Source organism: Lacerta agilis, chromosome 1 (assembly GCF_009819535.1).
Source record: "Lacerta agilis isolate rLacAgi1 chromosome 1, rLacAgi1.pri, whole genome shotgun sequence".
Lineage (NCBI taxonomy): Eukaryota > Metazoa > Chordata > Lepidosauria > Squamata > Lacertidae > Lacerta > Lacerta agilis.
Genome location: NC_046312.1, coordinates 80,093,945 through 80,118,965, shown reverse-complemented (window position 1 = coordinate 80,118,965; position 25,021 = coordinate 80,093,945). Strand labels below are relative to the sequence as shown.

General features: G+C 42.4%; 1 protein-coding gene across 1 annotated transcript in view; it reads left to right on the top strand.

Annotated features, from left to right (window-relative positions):
- The window catches only part of ZDHHC5 (zinc finger DHHC-type palmitoyltransferase 5), a 42,188-nt gene extending 24,918 nt beyond the window's left edge, over window positions 1-17,270 (top strand). Inside the window, exons 3-12 of the mRNA XM_033158076.1 lie at window positions 5,580-5,701; window positions 6,877-7,034; window positions 7,635-7,807; window positions 7,974-8,076; window positions 8,154-8,245; window positions 10,030-10,162; window positions 10,555-10,678; window positions 11,617-11,729; window positions 13,744-14,633; window positions 15,555-17,270. Coding sequence (XP_033013967.1) covers window positions 5,580-5,701; window positions 6,877-7,034; window positions 7,635-7,807; window positions 7,974-8,076; window positions 8,154-8,245; window positions 10,030-10,162; window positions 10,555-10,678; window positions 11,617-11,729; window positions 13,744-14,633; window positions 15,555-15,720 — 2,074 coding nt within the window. The 3' untranslated portion in view covers window positions 15,721-17,270. The remainder of the gene's footprint in view (window positions 1-5,579; window positions 5,702-6,876; window positions 7,035-7,634; window positions 7,808-7,973; window positions 8,077-8,153; window positions 8,246-10,029; window positions 10,163-10,554; window positions 10,679-11,616; window positions 11,730-13,743; window positions 14,634-15,554) is intronic.
- Window positions 17,271-25,021: the final 7,751 nt, after the last annotated feature.

The following is a 25,021-nucleotide window of genomic DNA, read 5'->3' as shown; positions in this document are numbered from 1 at the left end:
GCTCTCAATTTTCCTGATGTCTCCCAGTACTACATACTGATTCAAGGTGGATATTCTCTTCCTTAACTCCCTACCACCACATTCACAGAACCTTCATCTTACTATAGGATATGCAGGAGGCCAAGTGAACACAGTGGTGGCTTCACAGTTATTTGGGAAATTTGTGAGGCTAGCCAGGGTGGCTAATGGGGTATGAAGTAACAAGTTGCTAAATGTTGATGGTGCATGGTAATGTGCCATTATTTGGATTTAGAAAAAAACCCTCTGCCCTTCCATTGTAGTTGTAATGTTCAGGGCAGGTTACAACTGCTTAAAAACATTGCAAAACATTAAAAAATATTAAGCATCACAATAAGGATCAGCAAATTTTTGGACTAGATTACCCTTGGGTCCCTTCCAACTCTATAATTCTAATTTGATACAGGTGGATACTGACCTGCATCAGATTATGGGTCCACTTCAGAATTCACAGCCCTGCAAATCACTTTACAAGGTGGTCCAAGGGCTGAAGCATTTCTCTGTTCCTCTTAAAGAAATTTCTGTTGTTTAGCCTTTAAAAAAATGGGTAATCCAGCTGCCCACAACTTGGAGTGACTAGCATGCATTTTGCCTTGCTGCCATGCACTTTGAATGCAATATAGCAAGTCCCCTTAGGAGTGACAGGGAGAGGTTCTGTCATTGTCAGGGGGGATTATATAGACAAACTGTGATTAGCTCTAGTACTTGAATTAAGTTTGACTAAATTGGCATATAGGGGAAAAGGATGATTTAAATCAATTTTTCTATTGATTTCCTCTTCATATATTTCCTAAACAATGGTGCATATTTGACCATTAAATCATGTTAATTTACAACTAAATGGAATTTATATGGTTTCTTTCTTAAAACAAAGGATTGCATCTTGCACTTGTCAAAAAAGGGGGGGGGGAATACCCATGAATGATACATCAAAGTACGTCCAGATAATTAGTGGGCAGAGTAGAGTTGGCTATTTTCATTCAAGTGAAAATGAAAGGCTAATGTTTGGTGGATGAGTATAAATAATGAAATTTGAGAAATTGTCAAATTGATTCTTAATTTATACAGTATAGGAGAGTGTCACTTAACTCAATGTATCAGGTAGAGGCATTACTATAGTTAAGAGACTAACTGTAGAGCTAATATCCATTTCTTCAGATTATGGTAATATCTTAAACTTCCCTGAAAAGAAACTTGGCATTTATCTGTTTAAGTAAAATATTGATTTAAATGTTTATAATTTTTAATTGATTTTTATTTGCGCTTCTCAGTCAGGACTGAGCATACACTGCAGCTACTAAATGTGATATGGGGTGGAATGAAGTGTCCTTCCTAGGAGAATACATTGCTGGCTGGCACACTGAACATGAGCACTCCAAACTGCAATATTTTGTTGCACATCCCACTTATTTCTATGTAGTGCTCAGACAAGTAATGTAATGAAAGTAGCAGCCCTGACTACTTGGTGGGTGGCATGTGCAGCATTATGCAGCAGTTACCATTCTGTATGAAAAGGCCAGTTGCCCATGAAGAGGGCATAGGCACACCCATATCCCACAGGGTGTTGCAGGTGTGCCAAGGTTTTCTTTCTCCCAGTTTTAGTTGTCAGGAGCAATTGTTCTCTTGCCACTGGTGACCAGACAACTCCTGGATTACAGCACTGGGTAAATACCAAATTAAAAACAGCTTTTAAAAGTGAGTGGTGACCTCAAGTTTGTGTGTTAAGTTGCATTTTGCACAGCAACATAGGTTTAATATACACGGTCTCTTGAAAATAAATGCATCTTATTTTCATGCACAGTCTGCTAAATGGGAAATAAGTCCTCTAGAAAAATACCTGATTGTTTAACTGGAGATGGTATGACAGAATATGCCATAACTTGAAGAGTAAAATAGCAAACTCACTGTTAAGATTCACTGCACCAAGAAAGTGTTTAGGGTGGGTCAGATTGGGTATTGAATGCTGAACAAGCAGAGTTCTGTTAGTGCAATGGAACCATATATGCCCCCAATTTAAAAATAAAATATTTTAAGGGTGTGCTGTGGGCTGGAGAGGACAAGAGAGAAAGAAGTTGTTTTGTAGTCTGAACAGAACTTCAGTGTTGGATACAGCCAATTGACTGGTACAGAAGCATAATTAAAGTACGTTTGGCCAGCATCTTAATGTTCTTTTGGAGTACTCCCTAATACAATTGGTTGAGGTTGCGCTGCTAAAAGAAGCATTGTGGCAGGTATATCTTGTTGTTGTTGTTCAGTCGTTCAGTCGTGTCCGACTCTTCGTGACCCCATAGACCAGAGCACGCCAGGCACACCTATCCTTCACTGCCTCTCGCAGTTTGGCCAAACTCATGCCAGTCGCTTTGAGAACACTGTCCAACCATCTCATCCTCTGTCGTCCCCTTCTCCTTGTGCCCTCCATCTTTCCCAACATCAGGGTCTTTTCTAGGGAGTCTTCTCTTCTCATGAGGTGGCCAAAGTATATCTTACACACCTTATTTTTCATGTTATGTCCTATGATTGAGATAAGACAAGGTGAGGGAGTTGCCTGCCTTTCATTCTAAAGATATCTCAGGTTAGAGCAAATGTAAACCCAGTATATAGTAGGACAGTTGCCAGGACTGACATGCAGCCTCAACCTTCCCCCCCCCCCATGGGAAGCCATGCAAGAGAACCAGTGCAGACTGTTCTGTGCAATCCCTGTGGTGAACTGCAGTATCTTATTCAGGGTAGCCTCTAAATCTCATCAATTTATCTCTTTGCAAACCAAAAATAAGAAGAAGTGGTGTGACAGTTTTTAAAATGTCTATTTACAATTCTGACATCACCTATAATTACATGCTTGCATATAAAATAATTAAAGACTCCAGTACAATCTTAGATTTCTAAATTACTCTTGCACCACTATGTAGACTTAGGGGATAAGGCTGTCATGTACAGAACCAGTTGCAATTATCTGCCTGCATATTTAATTTTTTTAGCCTGCTATACATACTTCTCTCATCCTGGCCCTAATGTAAGCCTTATCAGTTTTATGGTGTTTATTGCACTTCAAAAACCGTGTTGCCCAAAGCAGTATAAATAATGTTTGTTTGGGTTTTTTAAGTTGAAAGCTTTGAAAGTTTCAGAGACTGAAGTTTCTGAGCTTATTTTGACCTCACATTTACAAAACCACATCCCTTTCTTTCACTGGCAGCACCTATCTCCGGGCTCTTGATTTGTATTTACTAACATAGATTAGAATACTAATTCGTTCATAACCATGTGTTAAAAGGATCAAAAAGTGCAGTCTTTCACAAATGTGTAAATGAAAATAATATGCTATGGGGCAACTGATCAGAAATGAATTGACTCATTTGTATTAAGATACAAATGGAGGTGTAATTCCTTTCCCTATTGGGCTGGGAACATTATTGGGTGGTATCCAGTGTTTGCCAAGTAAACCCACTGAAATCAGTAGACCAAAGCAATTTAAGTTCATTGATTTTAATGCATCTACTTTTGATAATCCTTGATCAAACTTTATAGTTTAGTTACATTTACATTCAGATAACTTAAGGCTACTCCTAGCTTTTGTGTCTACTTCATTAAAAATAAATATGAGCTTGCTCTGATACTCTTCTGGCTGTGCTCCATTAAAGTTTTGAATCTAGCGGGCAAATATTTTAGGTTTATCTAAATTTGTTCTGCCTGCCCACCTAGCAGTTCGAAAGCACATCAAAGTGCAAGTAGATAAATAGGGACCGCTCCAGCGGGAAGGTAAACGGCGTTTCCGTGCGCTGCTCTGGTTCGCCAGAAGCGGCTTTGTCATGCTGGCCACATGACCCGGAAGCTGTCTGCGGACAAACGCCGGCTCCCTTGGCCTATAAAGCGAGATGAGCGCCGCAACCCCAGAGTCGGACACGACTGGACCTGATGGTCAGGGATCCCTTTACCTTTACCTAAATTTGTTCTGAGCAGACTTTTGTTGTGCCTTCCCTCCTTAACCTGTAGCCTTACTGCAGGTTTTATGTGGGGTGTTCTTCTGCATATGGATCTTCTAGTCAAACAAGCTAAACTTGTTTTTCTTTCTTGCTGTGTTCTGTTCGTTGACAAATTTGGTTACAGCTGATTATAGTGTGTCCAAAATGCCAAACCTCATAGAGCTCATACACATACTCAAGTAGTGTCTGGGAAAGCAAATGTTACTAATGGTACTTTCTTATTTATGTAAACATTTTCAGCAGTATTAACTTACATGCTGCATGCTGTGTACATTGAATAGAGAGCAATAATCATTTAAAACTGGTAACTGCTATATACATGTACCAATGATGAAAGTTGCTATTTCACAAAAAAATGTGTTTTATTGTACTTTCCCTAAGTGTTGAAAGTACTTTATGCACATTATCTCCATAATCCTTGCAATAGCTCTGCAAGGTGGATAATAATGGTATCATATTGCATACCGGTAAATATTGGCTTGCTTTAAGACCATCCAATGAATTCATAGCTGAGGTAAAATTGGAACCTGGGCCATTCCAACTTGCACTTTACTATACTAACTGCTTGCTTAAACTTCCCAGCACTTCGAGTGCACAAATTGAGCTCACATAAATGTGAGAGGTACACATTGGCATCTATAGGAACACTGGTAGCATTATATATCACTATAAGAATTTCAGCTATGTATGTTAATGGGTTCTTCATCACTGGAGTGAGTAGAAACTAAAAATATTTACAGTACTTGGGCCTCAGCAGAGCTGACATTTGCTATAAACGGGAAAATGCCACTTAAATACAACTATTAAAAGCACAGAAGACCAGTACTACACAGACTTGGGTGATCTCAGTGCTACATGATCATGATGGCAGTGGTACATAAGCAGCGGTTCACCTTGAAGAACTTTACACATTTTGGAGTTATCCAAATATTACAGCTAATCAGGTTTGTGCTGGAAGATGTTGTATCTGTTGTTCAGTGAATAATTTTGAAGAACTTCACCCACAGCTTTGGTAACCAAAGTGGGTGGTGTGGGCCATGTGTTGAAATGCATATTTATGTTGTTTTGTTAATTCTTAAGTGATTTGACAGTGATGCTTCCACACTGCTAATGGGTTCCTGTGCATGTTTGGATTAACGCTGTCCATTTGCTATGAAGTGAGCGGAGTATAGGCTTTGTAGGATCCCAAACTACCTACGTACTCTTTAAGACGGGGTGTGATCCTGTCCAGAACAGGCAACTGTTCTATCTTTGGGTCATGGGAACCACCTATCCATGGGACCTCCATCTTCCTAAAATTCAAACTCAGCCCTCATCCAGTCCATCACCACATTCAGGTACTGGTCCAGGGCTTGCACAACTACTCCTGATTCAAATGTGATAGCGAAATAGAACTGTGTGCCCTCAGCTTACAGATGACACTTTACTCCAAAACTCCTGGTGAGTTTTCTCTTCCATTTGCAGGTTATCCAGGTTTATTTAGGTGGAATGACCTCAGTGATTTTACTTAAGGTTGAATCAATTTATAGTTAATCTTAAAATGTTACTAGATCTGTTTTAACGTACTTTTTCTTTGTGCAGGTGCCCAGGGCTTAGCTTGCATATCTCCCCAATCATCCCCATTTACAATGCTGTGGTCTTCCTCTTTGTGCTGGCCAACTTTAGTATGGCCACCTTCATGGATCCAGGCATATTTCCTCGAGGTGAGAACTGAAAATTGCCTGTGAAGCAGTTTCCAAGGCACTGATTAATCTGAAAATATTTTGATTAGGGATGGCTAATTCCACTCTCCAGATCCAGAGCATAAATTATTGTAATCTGGATAGGTAGGAATCTTCCAGCTCAACAGTGTTTATAGTGTGAATTACGCTGGATGTAACAGCAGGATTCATTATTGGAAGCTATTGCCATATTTGGGAGGGGGGAGGTTCTACAAATTTTGGCTGGCCTTGATAGATAGCCAAAGGTGTTCTTTCCACCAAACCTGGTCTAAGTTGGGGGGGGGGGAATATTGATTGTGGTGTCACAGTTTTTTATGGATTAGTATTGAATTTTAGAGTTAAAGATTTAATTAATACAAGCCTTACTCTGTTGAGTTTATATTTTGCACAATATCTGTCTGAAATTGTCTGGTCTGTTATGCCTAATAAAGGTTATTGAATTGAATTGATTGTGGTGTCACACTACAATTTTTTGAAGGCCCTAGCTATGGGGACAAACCCTGCTCTCCTGCCTAGCATCAAGCTGAGTGGGAGTTTATCCCTGTCATGGGATCACTCCGAAGACCCTGGCATCTCACTGCTTTCAGAGCTTCTCCATGGCTTACAGGACAGTCTAGTATGTAGCAGCTCACTGGTAACTGTAGGTGGCAAGGCTCATTACATGCAGGCAGCTGAGTGAGCTAGCAGAGGAGGGATGGATTTTTCCACTGCTGGTCTGTTTTATGTATTGGCTGAGGAGGAAGGGAAGCCAATCCTTTAGCTCTGCCAAACCTATGGGAGCATTCTTGACAAAACAGGTTTTTTACAAGCCTGCTAAGAAGCTGGTGTCCTGGGTTTCCATAGCAGACACCAATTAGGGGACTTTTTCTCCTCCTGTGACCACCATGGAAATGCAGAATACTAGACTCCTAGACTTAAAAAACAAACAAACCTAGCAACCCTGCAAGCTATTGTGGACTTATTTACAAAATGGATCAAGGGTCAGCATAATCCATCTCCTTTTCTCTAAACTTGTGAGAGGGGATAGGGTGTCTCACCAGAAGCACAAAAACAAAAAGTCAGTGCCAGGGTGAATGGGTTTGTGAAACTGGGAGCAAGGACATGTTGGACATGCTCTGTACTTCATTGGATTTTATAATGTTTTCTTGATGCTTCAGCTGAAGAAGATGAGGACAAGGAGGATGATTTCCGAGCTCCATTATACAAGACTGTGGAGATAAAGGGTATTCAAGTGCGCATGAAATGGTGTGCAACGTGTCGCTTCTACCGGCCCCCACGCTGCTCTCATTGCAGTGTCTGCGACAACTGTGTGGAGGTGAGAGACTGGGAAGAGAAGGGCTGTGTTGGAGCGACTGGAATTGCTTGTTGGATTGTTGATAATGAACTTGGGATATTCTGTAATTTTTGAGATCTAGTTCAGGAACTGTTTGGGCTGCAAGATTCAGTTTTGTGTGTTATAGGTTGGGATAGACACCTCAGACTTGCCACAGCCCCAGGTTCCACACTCTGGCACTTGATACAAAATGGTGGTTTGAGAGGGAGGGGGCAGAATCAATTGCATAATTGTGGGTAAAGGTAATCCATAGAAAATGCGTTCATCTAGTATTCATTTTTTTATTTTATATTTATTTTTCACCTTCCATAATAAAATTCAAGGTGATGTGTATACAAGTGTTTTCAACACATATTGAAAGGCAGGAGAGGTGATGAGGCACCATTCAGCTATAATTCATAATCTGCCAGTTGACCACAGCCATTCTACTTACCCTTGTTATTGGAGTTGCATCTTCTGTTGTGGAAATGAAAATTTGGGTGGGATTCGGGTTTTTCGGAGTTTCAAGGGGTTCTACAGGTGTAGTGTTGTTTTACAGAGGTGATGTCCTTCTAACTCTGTTCTTTATCCTTTCACTGATAGGAATTTGACCATCACTGTCCCTGGGTAAACAACTGTATTGGGCGGCGCAATTATCGCTATTTCTTCCTGTTCCTGCTCTCACTTACAGCACATATCATGGGTGTATTCGGTTTTGGCTTGCTGTTTGTTCTGTGTCAAGTTGAAGAGCTCTCTGGGATCCGTATGGCCGTCACGTATCCTTTTTCTAGAGTGCAAGGAATTCCTTAATCAAATTCTGGTGAACAATTGGGCTGTTCACCTGAGATGCTGCCAACTGATGGGTGGTGGGAGGGAAAGGAATCCCAAAAACAAAGTTGTAGGCTGGTCCTTCATGAATTGCTTCCTTGACTTTGTTGACAGTATGGCTGTGATGTGTGTGGCTGGCTTGTTTTTCATTCCTGTTGTAGGCCTTACAGGATTCCATGTGGTCTTGGTAGCCAGAGGTCGCACTACAAATGAGCAGGTAGATATTTTACAGTTACGTTTTTTACTTCACTACATGGTATCTCTGTTTCCCTGACATATCTTTTCTTCTTGCAGGTTACAGGCAAATTCCGGGGTGGAGTAAACCCTTTCACCAATGGCTGTTGTAAGAACGTCAGTCGTGTCCTCTGCAGCTCCCCAGCCCCCAGGTAAATTCTGCCTCACCTAATAAATTTGTAGAGGCCCTATTCTTTCTTGGAGAGAGAAGAGCTAGATTGTCTTGATTGCTAATGGAGAGAAGCAGAGGAAGATTCTCTGGGATCAGTCATATGGATGGTTCCAACAGTGAGGCGGTAGGATGTGGGAAGTCATTGCTTACAGCCAGATCACACCTTGAATTACAGTTGTCTGACACAGCAGCTATAAGCTTCTTCCTCTTGTAGATTTCAATAAAGAAAGGGGTTGCTGGCAACTATCTAAAGATGTGGGAGAAAGATTAATTAATTTTTATAGTGGCTGTTTTTCCTGGGATCTGTATGTCAAGGTGCGTCTATACCACTGAGTATAATCAGTCTTTGGGAGTGGGTTGGGAGTAGTTATCTTCTCCTGACTTGGCTTACTTGAACTATCCACAGAACAAAAATATGTGGTATTCCTGCTTGAGGTGATATGCAAGGCTCATTAACAGTAGATAATTCTGTGATGTTTCCAATTCCAACAGCTCTAGTGTTCCTCACACCTATGTGTGTAACTTTAGAGAGAACAGAACTCTATATGACTTTATATCACTCTATATGACTTTATATCACTACATGCCTGTACTCATGTAAATCATAATCCAGTAACTCTCTGCTCAGCATTTATTAGTGTTTCATGTATAAACTATTTCTGCGTACTTTGTGTTTTGCGCTCATCACAGCTGCCTGTAAGTGTGAACAGACTACAGGTGTGAAAAAGCTATTTACTTTTATTACATCAATGAATGTAACTTGTGAAGAATGAATGCATTACTTACTCCATGATTTGACACTTTTTGTAATTATTCATCTGTTTTGGTGACTGCTCTCCAAAGTTATCTCTTGGCCTCTAATTTTCTCCAGTTTTCCTAGATATAGGGTGTATCTTGTTCCCCAATGCCTTATATCAGCGGTGGCCAACTTCCAAAAGACTGCGATCTACTCACAGAGTTAAAACCTGGCTGTGATCTACCCCCTTTGGGGGGGTTCAGGTCGAGGTTGTTAAGCTTTTTTTTAGGAAGAAAAGCCATCCACATTTTGGGGGGTTCGGGTCAAAGTTGAGCTTTTTTAGGAAGGAAAGCCCTATTTTGGGGGCTTCAGGGCAAAGATGTAGAGCTTTTTTTAGGGGAGCCAAAGTTGCTGAGCTTCTTTGTGGGGAGCCAGTGATCTACCAGTGATCTACCACAGATGTCCAGTGATCTACCTGTTGGACATACCTGCCTTATATCTTTGAAGGATGGCTGTGTTCAGTTTTTAATCCTAGGTTCCTATCCAGAGAAACAAAGGGATAAAAAATGCATCTTGGCTTGTTTCTGTTCTCAACTAGTGTTATAGATCAGTTTGTTAAGTATTTTGGTAAAAAAATTGTTTTGACAGCACACTTACATCAGGGAAATGTACATTCTCTCAGATATTGTCACATCACTGCTTGACTTTCTTCCTTCACTGTGGCAATATGGCCTGTGATGTAACAGGAACTCAAAGGGTATAAAGACACTACTTTTGAGTGCATTCTGCATAGCAGGGAGGCGCATAAGGGACTGTACAATGAAACCACAGGTGATACCAAGATTTGATTCTAGAGAATGAGTGAAACTGTGACCTGCAGTATTGCCTTTGCAGTTCTTTGGATACAAATAACTTCATGCCTCCAACATTCCTGAGACTTTCTTGCCAGAGCATGTAAACATCATCATTGGTTCACATGTTTGCAGGAGGCACTGTCTCATCTTTGCTGACTTCCCATGATTCACTAGGTATCTTGGACGGCCAAAGGCAGAGCAGACTGTGTCAGTGAAGCCACCGTTCCTGCGACCAGAAATATCAGATGGACAGATTGCTCTAAAGATAATGGACAATGGTATCCAGGCTGAGCTAAAGAGAACAAAGGTGAGGAGGAGATGAAGGTGCTACCCAGGCACTGGCTTTCTCCAGACCTTGATGGTGCCACTGCATTCGTGAGTAGGAACCAAATGAGCCTCTTGGACATCCTTCCCCCATGTTATCACACCTTGTACTTAGTTTTCCCTGACAAGTGAAGGTCTGTTTTCCTCCCATGTGACTATTGCTGCATGAGAGTTGTCCCCTTTTATATCCCATATAATTTTTACTTGCCCTTTCCCTTCTCATCCAGCAACTGAGACATGCACAGTCTACAAATACACTTGCTGAAATGCTAGATGGCTGCAGGTCCTTCTAATAACACTTTCACCCTTTTAGAGCTGGGGACAATGCTCAGGACTTTGGGTCCTGTCTCATTCTTCTGCACTTTGTCTCTGCAGTCCAAAGGAAGCCTTGAGGTGACGGAGAGCCAGTCTGCTGATGCTGAGCCACCGCCACCACCCAAGCCAGACCTCAGCCGCTACACAGGTCTGAGGACGCATTTAACCCTGGCCACCAATGAGGGTAAGAGGAGCATTCCAGGGAGACGAGGGATCCAATCAGCTGTGCACCTCTACAGTGATCTGCCGTCAGAGAAGTAGTCTCTGACTGCAGTACCAAGTAGTGAAGCTGGTCAGTACTGAACCGTTTGCAAAAGCCAGTGGCAGCTCTGTGCTGGTATTCACAGCACTGCTGACCATACAGGCGCCTGCTTGCCTCAGTGCTCAGGCAGGTTATTAGAGCAGGTGCTGAGTTGGTAGCTAGGTTATGACCTTTTAGATGTTAAAATCATGTAAATCTCCAGCTTTAGCTCTTGTTCACATGTGAAGGCTGCTGTCAGGATTTGGGGATTTATTGACTGTTCCTACCTTTTCTGGGTGTGGAAACTGGGGTTACTTGGAAGGACAGGTCTGTGCTTTGTTCTGCTGTCATACAGCTTATATAGAACAATAACAGAAGGCTAGTGTTATTTCCCAATTCATGTAGTTGTGAAACTCCTGCTTTTGCTTTTGCTGTTGCTCTAGTGTTTCCAGAGGGTGTAGCACCTTGAAAGAAAATGTGATCATGGAGAAATGCTTGGAGCTTTCTTTTCTAGTCAGTGCTACTGTTTCCCATCTAGCAGTGCTCAAAATTGAACACCCGAAGGGTCAGGACTACCAAGGTGTGCATGTACAGATTGGAAGCTTCTTGTGTGGTGTCTTTATTGAGGAAATGTTCCTCTTGCTCCATTTCACCTCCACTCCTGCAATACACCCCTTACCTCCTGACTGATTCCTTGACCTCCATGGTGTGTCCACCTGCCTGAGGCTCTTAACTGGTTCTCACGGATCAGTCACTTGCAATATGTGGAACTTCTGCAAAAGCGTTCAAACCAGGATTGCTGGGAGCTTCCCAGGAAAAGCTGTAAGTAACTATATAATATTGTTTGTAAGTATGTGTGTGATTCCCATTTATCTCCACAGACAGCAGTTTGCTAAGCAAGGACAGCCCTCCAACTCCAACAATGTACAAGTACCGACCTGGCTATAGCAGCAGCAGTACTTCAGCTGCACTGCCTCACTCCACCAGCGCCAAGGTAATGAAGAACTAAGGTGGTTAAACATGAAGAGTGGGGTTTTCAGGAGACCATGCAGGGTGCGGAGTTGGAAAGGGAATTCTCTTTGAGACTGTGCAGGGGTTTAGTGCCTTAATTTGACAATTTTTCTATAAGAAATTTCTCTAGTGTATTGTACAGCTGCTATTATGCCATAAATGGAGAATTCTAGCATGGTACAATGTTGGGAATCGTGGGGCTGAGAGGGGTCTTTCATTGGCTAGAATAACCATTTCACCAATTTCAGTTCTCTGTCTCTTCCCATGACCTCCAGTTCCTATTTCTGTGCTCCTGCTGTCCAATAGTGTGTGAGTCTCACTGCCATTTTCCTATTTCTCAATTGCACTCTCTTGTGGTCAAACCTTACCTGCCCAAATTGGTGTACATCTAATAAGCAGTTTCCTGAGGAGCAGCTGATTTAGTCTTGTCACAGGAAAAACAACAAAAAGTATTGTGCCTAAGGGCTGTGAGTCTTAACAGTGCAATAGTGTGTTTGTTTGTTTTCAAAAGCAAGTCCTATTTGCTAAGTGTGTATATGATTGCAACCTAATTGCAGCACAAGTATTCATGGACTAGAGTTCACTTCATCAAATATATGAAGCATTGTCTTCAAGTTGGCAGACAGAGACAAGTGGTATGTACAGCAAAATATTAGTGTCCCGTCCCCCAGGATTGCCCTTGTTCCAAGTTCAAATCTCGCTTTAAAAAAAAGAATATGGGGAAGGAAATTTGGTAGCAGTGCATGTGAGGAAGGGCAATACATTTTGAGTAGATGATGCCAATCCTGGCCTGACTGGATTGGATCCAATTAATTTCTGGGCTCAATTCAAAATTCTGATTTTGAACTATAAGGCCTTAAATGGTTCAGAACCACAATACCTTTTATCATTCCTTTGTTTTTAATGGACAGATCTTTGGACAGGGGCTCAAAAACTTTATGGTATCATGGCAGCATGGGGGAGGGAACAAGAATGATCAGTTAAAATTTTTTTTGTCAGGTTTTGAGGGTAGTCTTGAGGTAGCACAAAAATCCTTTTATGGTTTAGATATAAGCCATAGGTTAGCCACCCTGATTTAGTCCCTTCTTGTAAATGTGGAAGCTAAGATCCTTTCAGGCTCTGTAAGCATTGACTTTTCTTTTAATTCACCAATCTATGTATTTCTTCCTACCTAGGGAGTCCCATTAGTATGTAGAAACCATTACCTTATCTTGGGTTGGCTCTATTTTGCTTCCAAATTACTGGCACTCAACCACTTCAGCTTGATGTTATATGCAATGGTGAATACGTGTAAATGCTCCCCTATTAAACTCTTAATGCTTCTTCCATGGCTGGCTAGAGTTTGATCAGTGAAGTAATGGTTTATTAAATAAGACCCCCCAAAAATGAATTTCTTTTTACCTTTGTAAATACCCTTAGTGGAGCTCTGGGTGAAGTAAATGAGGTTGTTCTATTTTATATAAGAAATGGTCTGTATAGCTCAGTGGTAGAATATATGCTTGGAAGCAGAAGATCCCAGGTTCAATCCTCAGCATTTCCAGCAAGGGCTGGAAGATAGGTCCATAGAGATCCATTGTCTACATTCAGCTATACAGATTCTGCATAAGGCAACTTCCTATTTTGCTATGTATAAATCCTGTGAAATAGGTTAGACTGAAGGAATGCAACTGAGTCAATGACACACAGTGAACTTTACAGCTCTGAGGGGATTTAAACCAAGGTCTGAGACTGTTAGATGTTACATCACATTGACTCTTGATAAGTAAATAACTTGATTATCTAGCTTACATAATTCTGTTTACAATGTTTTTGAAAAAATGAGGTTTCTGCATCAAGAAATGTGGGAACTTAATTTACAGTAAGCAGAGGTCCTTGCTTATGGGAGCTTTAAGAAAGCAAACTCTGCACCCAATAGTTAAGAATTAATATCCACAGACCAGGAGGCTTGCTAATGACTATTGCATATGTCCCTCTTCCCTCCTTCTCTCCTGCTGCAGCTAAGTCGAGGAGACAGCTTGAAGGAGGCAACCTCCATTGCTGAGGGCAGTCGAAACCCCAGCTACCGTTCTGAGCCAAGTCTGGAGCCAGACAGTTTTCGGTCTCCCACTTTTGGCAAAAGTTTCCATTTTGATCCACTATCCAGTGGCTCCCGTTCGTCCAGCCTCAAGTCTGCCCAAGGCATGGGCTTTGAATTGGGCCATCTTCAGTCGATCCGCTCTGAGGGCACCACATCCACATCTTACAAGAGCTTGGTGAACCAGACGCGCAATGGGAGCTTGTCCTACGACAGTCTTCTCACACCCTCTGACAGCCCTGACTTTGAGTCAGTGCAGGCAGGCCCAGAGCCAGAGGCCCCCATGGGCTACACATCTCCTTTCCTCTCGGCACGTATTGCCCAGCAGCGGGAGGCTGACCTGCACAGTCGTTTCCCAAGTTCTGGCTCACCCAAGCACCAGCCACCCCGTGACCCTTCACCTGTCCGTTATGACAATCTTTCGCGCCACATTGTGGCCTCCATACAGGAGCGGGAAAAGCTGCTACAGCAGTCACCCACGCCACCACCCCTAGCCAAAGAGGAGGATACAGCACTGGGGGACTCAGGCATCCAGTCCACCCCAGGCTCCAGTAATGCTCCACGTACCAGCTCCTCCTCGGACGATTCAAAACGCTCACCTCTGGGCAAGAACCCACTCACCCGCCCAGTGCCACCTCGCTTTGGCAAGCCAGAACCACCACATGCACTCAGAGTGCGTTCTCTGGGCTCACCAGACCAGCCTGCAGCCCCACACTTGGGGAAATCTGTGTCTTACAGCAGCCAAAAACAGTCCTCGCAGGCCATTGTCCCAGAGACTGAGGAGGTGGCCTTGCAGCCTTTACTGGCACCAAAGTAAGTACAAGTGACACCTGCCTCGCGCTTTAAGTGTTCCTTGACTTGGTGGAGGATGAGCCGCATTCAACCCTGTCCTATCTCTGATCTGACCAGAGACCCCAAGATAATTTTTGTTCCTTTCAGCAGCATTTGGAGGGAGTGGCTGGGGGAGATCTACAAATAATGCCTGCACTCGTCTGCCCTTTCCTTCCTTCCTTCCTTCCTTCCTTCCTTCCTTCCTTCCTTCCTTCCCTCCTCCCTCCTTTCCTTCTTTCCCTCCAGTGTGTGAACCAGCCCATTTCCTCCACTGTACAATGCAGTGCATATCTCCAGAGTACTGCATTCCTTTTTGTGAAGTGTGTGTGGCTTTCCTTGGGTGTGTGTGATGGTCATTGGCTTTCCTAGAAGATACTTGGATCTGTGTGAAAGCTGCTTGGTTTCTACCTCATATATAAAACTTTTATATATGAGTCTGCCTTTCTACCTTACCCAAGTGTGGTCCTTTTCCCTGTCTTGTTGGCATGCATGAAAGAGACACTTGGGTCCACCAGGGAAAGGACAGATTGTAAGAAATCACCTGGTCCTCTCATGATGGTGGAAGCATGAGCCCTTCTGTCAGTTTCCTGAAAAGCTTTCTTCCCACTGCACCTCCTTTTTTCCTTCTAGAGAGTGTTGTATTGGGTACATGTAGCAACTTTTCTTAATAATTCTGTGTGTAGTATCCTGTCCTCTTCTAGATTAATGTGTTTACCTGGGTGGTAAAAGTATTTAGAATAAGTTCTCTGTAGATACAAAAAGTGCACTGTTCCTTAGGCAGTGTAAGATGTACCCCAAGCTTTCCTTTCCTTACCAAGTGTGAGGCAAGAGGCATCCTCCATTTCCATTGCCATTGAATGAGTGGTCACTTCCTGACATCCTTGTATCCTTCCTTTTCCCCAGAGACGAGATGCAGATGAGACCCTCCTACAGCAAGTCCAATGGACAGCCCAAAAGCCTGAGCTCAACCTCGCCCACCCCTGGTCAGCCACCTCTCAGCAGCCCCACTCGTGGAGGAGTCAAGAAGGTCTCTGGAGTGGGTGGGACTACGTATGAGATCTCTGTATGAGGAGGTGATATCCCCACTGTTGACTCCTCCCTGGCTGATTCCAAAATGCTCTATCCCTGATGAGCAGGAGATTGGGACTTGCTCACCAAATGGCTGCCCCATCAGATGCATGGACCTTTTTTTTACAAATACAGTTTTTTGGGGGGTGGGGGGAGAGAGCTGAAGGGACAGCTACCTTTTTAAACTAAAGTATCTGGGATTGGGAGAGTCCCTAAACACTACAGCAGGATTCTAGCCTTGCTCATCTCCACAGCCTGCACTCTTCCTCTCAACCAACAAAGAGACTGCAATTTGTAGCGCACACTGCCCAGAGAGAAGGGGAGGGAGTTGCTCTCAGCACCCTCTGTGAGAGAAGGTACAGGCTGCAGGCTGCCCCACTACCAACAGGACAGTCAGTTGTGGACCTTGTGCAATCGCTCGCCTAGTGTGGTAGGAGTGGATCATTTTTAATTTTTTTTATTGTTAACGGATGCTATTTTTTTCCTGTTCTGAGTTACTGGGTGTGTGTATATATAAATATCTATAAATATATAAATATAAATATTAAAATATATATATATATCCATATGGAGCGTGGGGTGGCCCTGGCAGATCCATTAGCTGGGCCTGAGGAAGCCATGTATGGAGCATTTTAATTTTGGAGGAGTCCAAAGGGCTTTATCAGATTAATCATTTTGTTTACTTTTGAATGGGTCAGGCAAAATACAAAAACTGCTGTTAAATTACTATCCTTGGACAAGTATGGCTGAGGAAATGTTAATATGTTACCTAATGGGTACCACTGACCTGGTCATCCCAGTGCCTGTGGCCAGGCTTGAGTTTGGCTTGTTCTGCCCCACTCTGGATTTTCCTTTCCATGAAATGAAGGGAATAGACAAAGACTTCCTAATCCCTGCTCTATCCTTCTGGAAGATTTCCCCCATGAATAAATCCTTCTTTTCTGGGGGGCTTGGGTGGTTTAAGAAGACTATGGGAGTGTTTGGCTTCCCATGTTTTCAGCTCCAGACAGGCTTTGACTTCTCAGTAAAATGACTCCCAGTGAAAGGATGCCATACCCTACAAACCAGGCCAATCAGCATGCACAGGTGCCAGTTGCATACTATTAGGATACAGGAACGTGCTTCGGGTGCTGAGCAGGAGGAGGGTGGCAGTGGCATTGGAGCTGTGTCGCCTATGTGGATATATTACTTGTATTTAGTAAATCCCTCCCCCAGGTGGTTTCCCCTGCTTTTTTACATTGCTTTTATGATTTGTTCCATATTGATTTATTGTGGTATCATGGTTCTTTATTCACAAACTGGGCAAGAGAAAGAAGAGGGAAAACAAACAAACCAAAAAGCAATATTTTTCCATATGCCAAAAATCTTTCAACCCCTAAAAGCCCATGAGTAAAAATCAGAGCAACCCAGGAATCCAACAATCTCCAGTCGCTACTGACTCTTTCTCTATGGCAATATCTTTACTGTGGCCTGCAATGGGCCACACTTTTATTTTTATTATGACTAGCCATTTTAAAATGAGGAATAAAAAATTATATAATGAGCCACTCCCTCCATGCTTGTGTAGTTTTGTTTTGTTTTGTTAACCTGGGGAGGAGAGAAGTCCTGGTGGTTGTCCTTCAGTGTTGCTTGCCGTGCCACCCAAAATGGTTCCGTAGGAAGGACATTACTAGCTTCTGATCCTTGGTAATTCGAACTGCAGGCATTGTGCTGATTCCCAGAGCTGGTGCAAAAGGTTTCCCAAGAAGGTAAGTGAGGAATGCTCATTCAGTCGTCTACATTCCAAACCTCGTTACAGAGGAGGCTTACAATGGAGGACTAGTTCAGAAAGTAGTTGCATCTAGAATGAACATCTTCAATCAGTGGAAAAGAAGCAACCGTCATTCAGTGCACATCTCCTGTGCAAAACAAAGGGCATCCTTCACCAACTGCATTATGCTTTGGAACCCAAACCATAAGCATAGCCCATATGCCCCACACAAGGTTATTGCAGAGCAAATACACCCCAGCAAATTCAAGCAAGAAAACCAAGCCATCAACCACGGGGGAGGGCAAAATTCCCTCCCGGAAGAGGTAGAAATTCCTCTAATCAGTCTAACCTGTGAAGAATTCCCTCTTAAAACCAAATAATTATAGATCAGAATCTAAGTGATATGTTTCTGTTGAGTAACCTGAAAGAAAACTATTGAACATAGTTCCATCCCACCTATGTGACATTATATTAAAGGAGTAAACATGCACAGGCAGGGAGTGAAGCAAGATCCCTTTGATTTCAGTATTAAACCCATGCTTCTCATTGATTCCAGTGTGGGAAAGTTACTGACATGCCCAATATTACTTAAATAGTACCATTGATATGGAGGTAGTTACGGTCTCTAAATTTCATATAGAGATGCCCTGAGTGATGCTTTATAGAAGAAGGGTGGAGTATAAAAGTGCATTAAATAAATACACACAATTGCTGTTTGTATACATCAGCGTAATATGATTTCTAATTTTTGGTAGATAAACATTTAAAATATGTATGTCATAAGTGCTAATAACAACCATGATGCTCATGCAGAAAGTCAGTGCTTTATTTCATTAATTCTTTTATTAACTATGGAAACAGATTCTCCTGAATTCTTCTACTTTAGAGACCAAGGAAGGGGCTTGGCTCAGAACCAGCTGCAGCAGTAATGGCTTTAGGCCTGCTTGGTCCTTCTAAAGTGATTCAGTTTCCATAGATGTTTCCACCTTGGTGAGTTAGTTTAAATTATCCCAGAATGTTTGCTTAAGCTCTTCAGTGGTTCTTTTAAATGTTCTGCTTCTTGTTGATGCCAGCAAGAGTGCTAATTGCCCCAATTACAGTTCTGAGGCAGAGCCTTGATGTTGCTTACTTTGCCTCAAGGAGAAGCCTTTGAACCTCGTTTGTATCTCCCAATGCCTGCTCATCATCTGGAATTGCTGAGTAAGGCTGTGGTAGTACAGTAATGGTGACTAGACAGACACCTTCATGAAAGCAGGCTATAATCCTGTAGCAGGCAGTCTTCAAGAAAAGGGAGTTCCCAGTGAAGACTAGTAGGATTGTAGAAAGGCTTAATTCTAATAGCCTGTGGGTGGGACTCATTAGGCTGCTCTGTAATAAATTCTAATTCAAGTGAACTTGGGAACCCTGGCTTCTCACTAGCTGCTGTTTATTTGCCTTTTTGCTAGGAGACAAGACTAACTTAACTTCCACAACAGTGCAAAGTTGCCATGGTACGCTTCCATACCGTCAAATCTGCATGCAGTGTAAGTTGGAAGGGACAGCCTCAACCAATTTCTGCCATAAATTGCACAGAAATTATGATGAAAACTGTCCCTGTTAAATTTCTACTCAACATATAGCAGCTAGACACAGCCTCATACTGGGATTGGGGGTGGGACAGAAACACATGGTATATTTTGTCAGGGATAGAGGGGGAGGGGTCTTCCCTTATGGGATGCTCCTTTAGTTGTTTGGAACTATGGGCTCTGCTGGCAGTTTGATTTGGAGATTTTATTAGGTCCCCCTCCCACCTGAAGTACATATAATTGAGATGACTGCATATTCTTCCCTCATCTGTCCCTGCCTCTGTTCTCTGCTTTCCCCCCTTTTTTTCTTTTTAGATTGAAGGTTGCTTGGGATAAGGGCATGTCAGACCTGTACTTTATAACATGCCATACACAATAGATGGTGCTGTGTGAAAAACAACTGCAATATTCAAAACAAAATAAAAAATAAAAAAATTCCTTCCAGTAGCACCTTAGAGACCAACTAAGTTTGTTCTTGGTATGAGCTTTCGTGTGCATGCACACTTCTTCAGATACTGCAATATTGTAAATGATTGTATGGAGGGTCCTTACTTGGAACTGATGACCTTTTAAGCTTCCGTTCCCAGCATTTCCTTGGTGATCTTTTAAGGAAGAAGATTCTACAACTTGCCTAAGCAGCTGGTTCCATTGCTGATCAGCCCTTTCCTCTTGGCAGTTTCCCTATAATTTTAAATCTTGTGTCCCCCCCTTTTTTATAACCACTTTTGTATCTGCTATTTTTGAGATGGTCAACAGCATCCCTTAATCTTCTGTGAGGTGAACACACTCAGCCCCTTTAGCTTCTCCTTGTATTCATGTCTCATATTCTTTGGAATTGGGGTACTCTGTTTTAAATATCTCTTTATGACACTGCTGCACAGAATAGTATTCTGAGTTCTGCTAATACAGGTTGGATTGGCCTAGCTGTACAGCTTAGCTTTGCACAGGCTTGTCGGACTGAACCCTCCCCCTCTCACACAGTGACTCATTAAGAATCTGCAAGTCTTGTCACACCACATTTCAAGAGACCCCCTTGGAGAGTAATGACGTAACTTTGTTATGAAATTAACTTAACATTATATTTGATTCACACCGTTGCAGAAGGAAACCAACAAACAGGGAGTGACTTGTTGAGCTTCAGTCAACGATTTGGGCTTTTGGCTGCAAGAAGCTAATGGTTAGCATTGAAGAAGGCTGCCATGTTTCCAGGCTTGTAAGTCTCCCACCGCCACCCCCACCCTAAAAAAGCAGGTGTGGTCATGAGTAAATAATAGGGCTAAGCACTAGGCAGGAGATCAGAATCCATCTTCCGCTTCTACCATAGTTTCTCACTGAGCAAATCATTTTTGATCCCAGTTCCAAATTTTTAAAATGGAATACAGCAGTGACCTACCTCACAGGGTTGTTGTGAGGGCGCAAATAAAGATTGTAACACACTTTGCTAATTAAAAGTGCCACAGATGTGATTGGTGATGGTGTCTACTTGGGTAACACAAGTGGGCTGCTCACAGTTTCTGCAGTCAGTGTCTTTTGGCATCGGTTACTCTTCTGCTAATGGTCATTATTCCTTGTGAAAATTAATAGTCCAGTTGCGTAGCATTAATTAGTCTGTTCTACAGATTTATGAAATACTGACTATGTTGCATGCTAAACAGCTGCCCACAAAATGAAATATAATACTTGATCAAAAATAAAAATCAAAGTAATGTACATTTGACAAAAGATAAGAGCATGGGTAGCTATTCCTATCACTCCAAAAGGTGTTATTTACTCCTCAAAAACATTTGACAGAAGCACAAATACTGTTTTTTATACAAAAAACTTACAAAAAATAAAATAAAAACATAGCTAGCTGTATGTATAGTATGGTTATGTCCACAAAGACAGCTGTCTTTGCATAGAATACATTGGTCTGCGAGGCAGCTATGCCCTATTGACCACTCAAGTTCTTTTGCAGCCTTCACAAAAAACCCCACCAAAGCAGACCTTCCAGGGCCATAATTTTTCCCAAATTACAAAAGAATAGTTCCAGTTACAGGTGGGTAGCCGTGTTGGTCTGCCATAGTCAAAACAAAATCGAAAATTCTTTCTAGTAGCACCTTAGAGACCAACTGAGTTTGTTCATGGTATGAGCTTTCGTGTGCATGAATAGTTCTTTACCTTGCCTACCTTGCTACCTGCCACTTGTAATCCATCCAAGCTTACTTGTGCCTAAATCTTAGAAGAAGGAATGGAATGTGATTTTTGTTGTGACTTCTGTTTGAAGGGAGAGCCACAATTTTTGTTGAATTTAATCATTGTTTCAAACCATTTGAGCTCAGCAATTTACTTCAGTGCTAGTATCTGCTGTTCAATATAGGTAAACCAAAATGTTCAATACAGTGGATGTTTTATGTTGAGGCATATTTGTGTATGTAAATAATAGTTCCATGCACCACTGGTCTTCAACTGGTGCATCAGGGCCTGATCCAAGGTGGGTTGCAACAGGAGCTGTGCCACCATGCAAATATTAAGGTAAGAGATTAAGAAATGAGTCCCTAAATGCATGTTTGAGTTAAAAGTGGGCCCTGGGTCTGCAAAAGTTGATTGTCTGCCATACAGCATGACCTCGTAGCAGATTTCAGACCGCTTACTATTTCCTTGGCAGAAGGACAAAACCTCATTGTTTGTGACCCATTTCTTCTCCTTTGTGGGAATATGTAGGACCCAGACAAAAAAGAGGGGGATTGTCTACACATCATTACACCAGCAGGTGTCTGCGTTCAAAGGTTGCTGGTGGATCTGGGACCAGCTACCAGCTGTCAACAGATAAGTCAGCCAAGGACTGGACCTATTTCAATGTGTAAACTTTTTAGATTGGTGGGGGAGGGTAAAAAAATACAGCAGAGGCTTGTAATGTTATGCATAATGTTGGGTGAGCTTTACTGCCTTTCTGTCAACACCAGAAATTGGGATTCCTAAGTGAACTTTGCTGGGGAGTAGATTGAAGATAAAAAAGGAGCACTTCGTCTGGTGCATACTTAAAAGGTATGGCATTCACTGCTCTAAGCAGTGATGGTTGCTACATTAGATGGCTGGAGAATAGGTTTGCTACGGTCTTCACAAAGCAGTATGCCACTAAATGCTGTTAGGTTAACAGCAGCAAAGGGCTGTCGTCCTGTCCTGCTTAGAGGCTGGTGGTTTAACATGGTGTGAAGCAAGATGTTGGATGAGATGGGCGATTGGTCTGATTCAGCCAGGCTATTGCATTTTTAAGAGATGGTGGTGCAGATTTACCTGTGGGCTGAAAGAGGTGGAGCAGGGAGCCTTGTGGCTGTATAGCAGGAGAAAATGTGCTGTGGGTTGCAGAGAGAAAAAGGCTAACATAAAAGTTTAAAAGAAACCAGGAAAAAGGCAGAGAGGCATATTTTTCTGGAATTAGCACACCACTCGAACCTTCATCCCAAATCCCCCTTGTAAATATGCAAATCTCCACACAAAATTTAGCAGTTTAATTGTACCTTTAACAAAATTTATTGCAGGAAAAAACTCATGAGCTAGAGGTCAGTCAGATAGTACTAAGTGTTATCTTAAATGGGTGGAGATGTACATCTGTGCAGAAACACAACAGTCAGAGGGCTCAGTAATACAAGAGAGAGTTGTGCTACATTATGCTGCAGAGCACAAATAATCAGGCAAAAGGATGAAAGATATAATCAGATAGGGCGTGGCGCATTCCCAACTGCTAATAAAGTATGGCAGCTTTCATGTTACAGGAGTCTGTCTGGCCATTGTGTAAGAGACTTTATAAAGTTACCATACTTTGGAACAAAAAAAGATTTCAAAGGGAGGCTCCAGAATGATGTTGCCGAGTTGGAATTCATTTTCAGATCTGACACCCTAACTTAGTTCTCAGTATAGTTAGGGAGTGTCTCTCTCACAACTGTCCCACTTTCGGTGTTCCTTTTCACCATCTTGTTTTTGGCAGTTTGTTAATATTTGGGAAAGTTTGCACCTACTCTGCTAGGATTGCATTGCATTATAATGCCACCCCCCCTTTTACATGTGAACCAAGGATGCCGTTTTGTGCATTTTACAAAGTGGGCTCTGGCCCATGAAACCTTATGACATAATAACTTAAGTCTTTTAAAATGCCACTATCCTTTTTTGTTAATGTATGATTTGCGCATTATTGGTGTGATGCATTTCTATGTACAAAGAAATATTGCACACCTTCCTGCTGCTACTAGTAGTTGATGGGTGTTGTCTCATTTCAAAACTGTTCCATTGCAATGCTCTGGGTGTTGGTAGGATTGCCATACATCCAGAATTTCCCAGACATACCGGAATACTGCATTTTCCAGCAGAAATTGGCCAAATGTCCAGGAAAATCTAAACATATGGCAGCCCATGTTGGCAGTGCTCGTTTTCCCTTAAAATGACTCAAAAATCACCCCGGTATGGCTCCCCTTCATCACACACTCAGCCCAATAAGACAATGACAAAAATCTACCGACAGCATACAAGTCAATATGGCTAACCTGACAAAAAACACTTACCCACCCCACTCACACAGGAAACCAAAGACCACCACAGCCAATCACAAATGAACAATCACACCCTACGCCAACCCCGACCTCTCTCACCACCAAAGAAGCACATGCGAACAACAAAGAACCTGCACAAACAATGCTGACACCAAACCCTACATATATTAATTAAAATAGAAACATCGTCACCCCACCCCACCCATCACCCCGTCCCGCCCACCTCTTTCCCCCTTTTCTTCCTAATGTCTCAACAAACGAAATTGATTTGTAAAAAATGTTGCATGGGAAAAATACGAGAGAGACATTACACATACCTTTGTAACTCAAGAAAATCTTTAGTAAAAAATACTTTAAAAAAAATAAAATGACTCAAAAACAGCAAAGCTCAACAATTTTGGGCAAAACTAAAAAAAAGCTCAACAATTTTTGTGTCTGGATAAGTGTTTGAAATAGTGGCAACCCTATGGTTAGTCCTACTTGTATCATCTTGCAGTGACTTCGTTCCTCTCAGGTGTGTACTCCTGTGCTGCCTATTTACGTTGTTCTAAAGAATTTAGCAGCAGATTGTTCACACCAGTTTCTGTTACCTTCTACAATTCCCATTGATGCTGCCCAGTTCAGCCTGGTTTTTTTTTCTTATTACAATGCCCATCAGCCCCAGCAAACATTGCCAATGGGCGTTGAAGTTCTGTAACATCCGGGGGGGGGGGTAGGCTGAAGGCGTGTTTCCCTTCCCTGAAACATATCCCCAGGGCTGCAGAGGAGATGACAGTATGTTTCTGATGGTTCTGGGTTGGGAACAGAGAAAGTATTCCTTACTTGTTCTTCAAGATGCAGAAATCACTTAGAGGAACAGGACCAGCCAGTTTTGCCCCACCTTTCCTACTAGCAATGGCTTTTAATTTAGATGCATGGGATAATTGGGGGTAGAGAGGAGTCGGGAGTGGAGTAGACTTTCATCCTTTTTCTTTATTATCATCAGCTTTCTTTTGTAAGCACATGGAAGAGTAGCAAGCAAAGCATTATTATATGATCCCCATTTACTGCCTCAGTTCAGTTCATTACTTTGCTCTCTATAGCAAAAGGGAGAAGAGGATGGAGATGGAATAAACAGCTCATAAAGGTAAAGGTACCCCTGACCATTAGGGACGTGGGTAGCGCTGTTGGTTAAACCACAAAGCCTAGGGCTTGCCAATCAGAAGGTTGGCAGTTCAAATCCCTGTGACGGGGTGAGCTCCCGTTGCTCGGTCCCAGCTCCTGCCAACCTAGCAGTTCAAAAGCACGTCAAAGTGCAAGTAGATAAATAGGGACTGCTCTGGAGGGAAGGTAAACGGCATTTCCCTGCACTGCTCTGGCTCACCAGAAGCATCTTAGTCATGCTGGCCACATGACCTGGAAGCTGTACACCGGCTCCCTCTGCCAGTAGAGTGAGATGGTCAGGGGTATCTTTACCTTTAC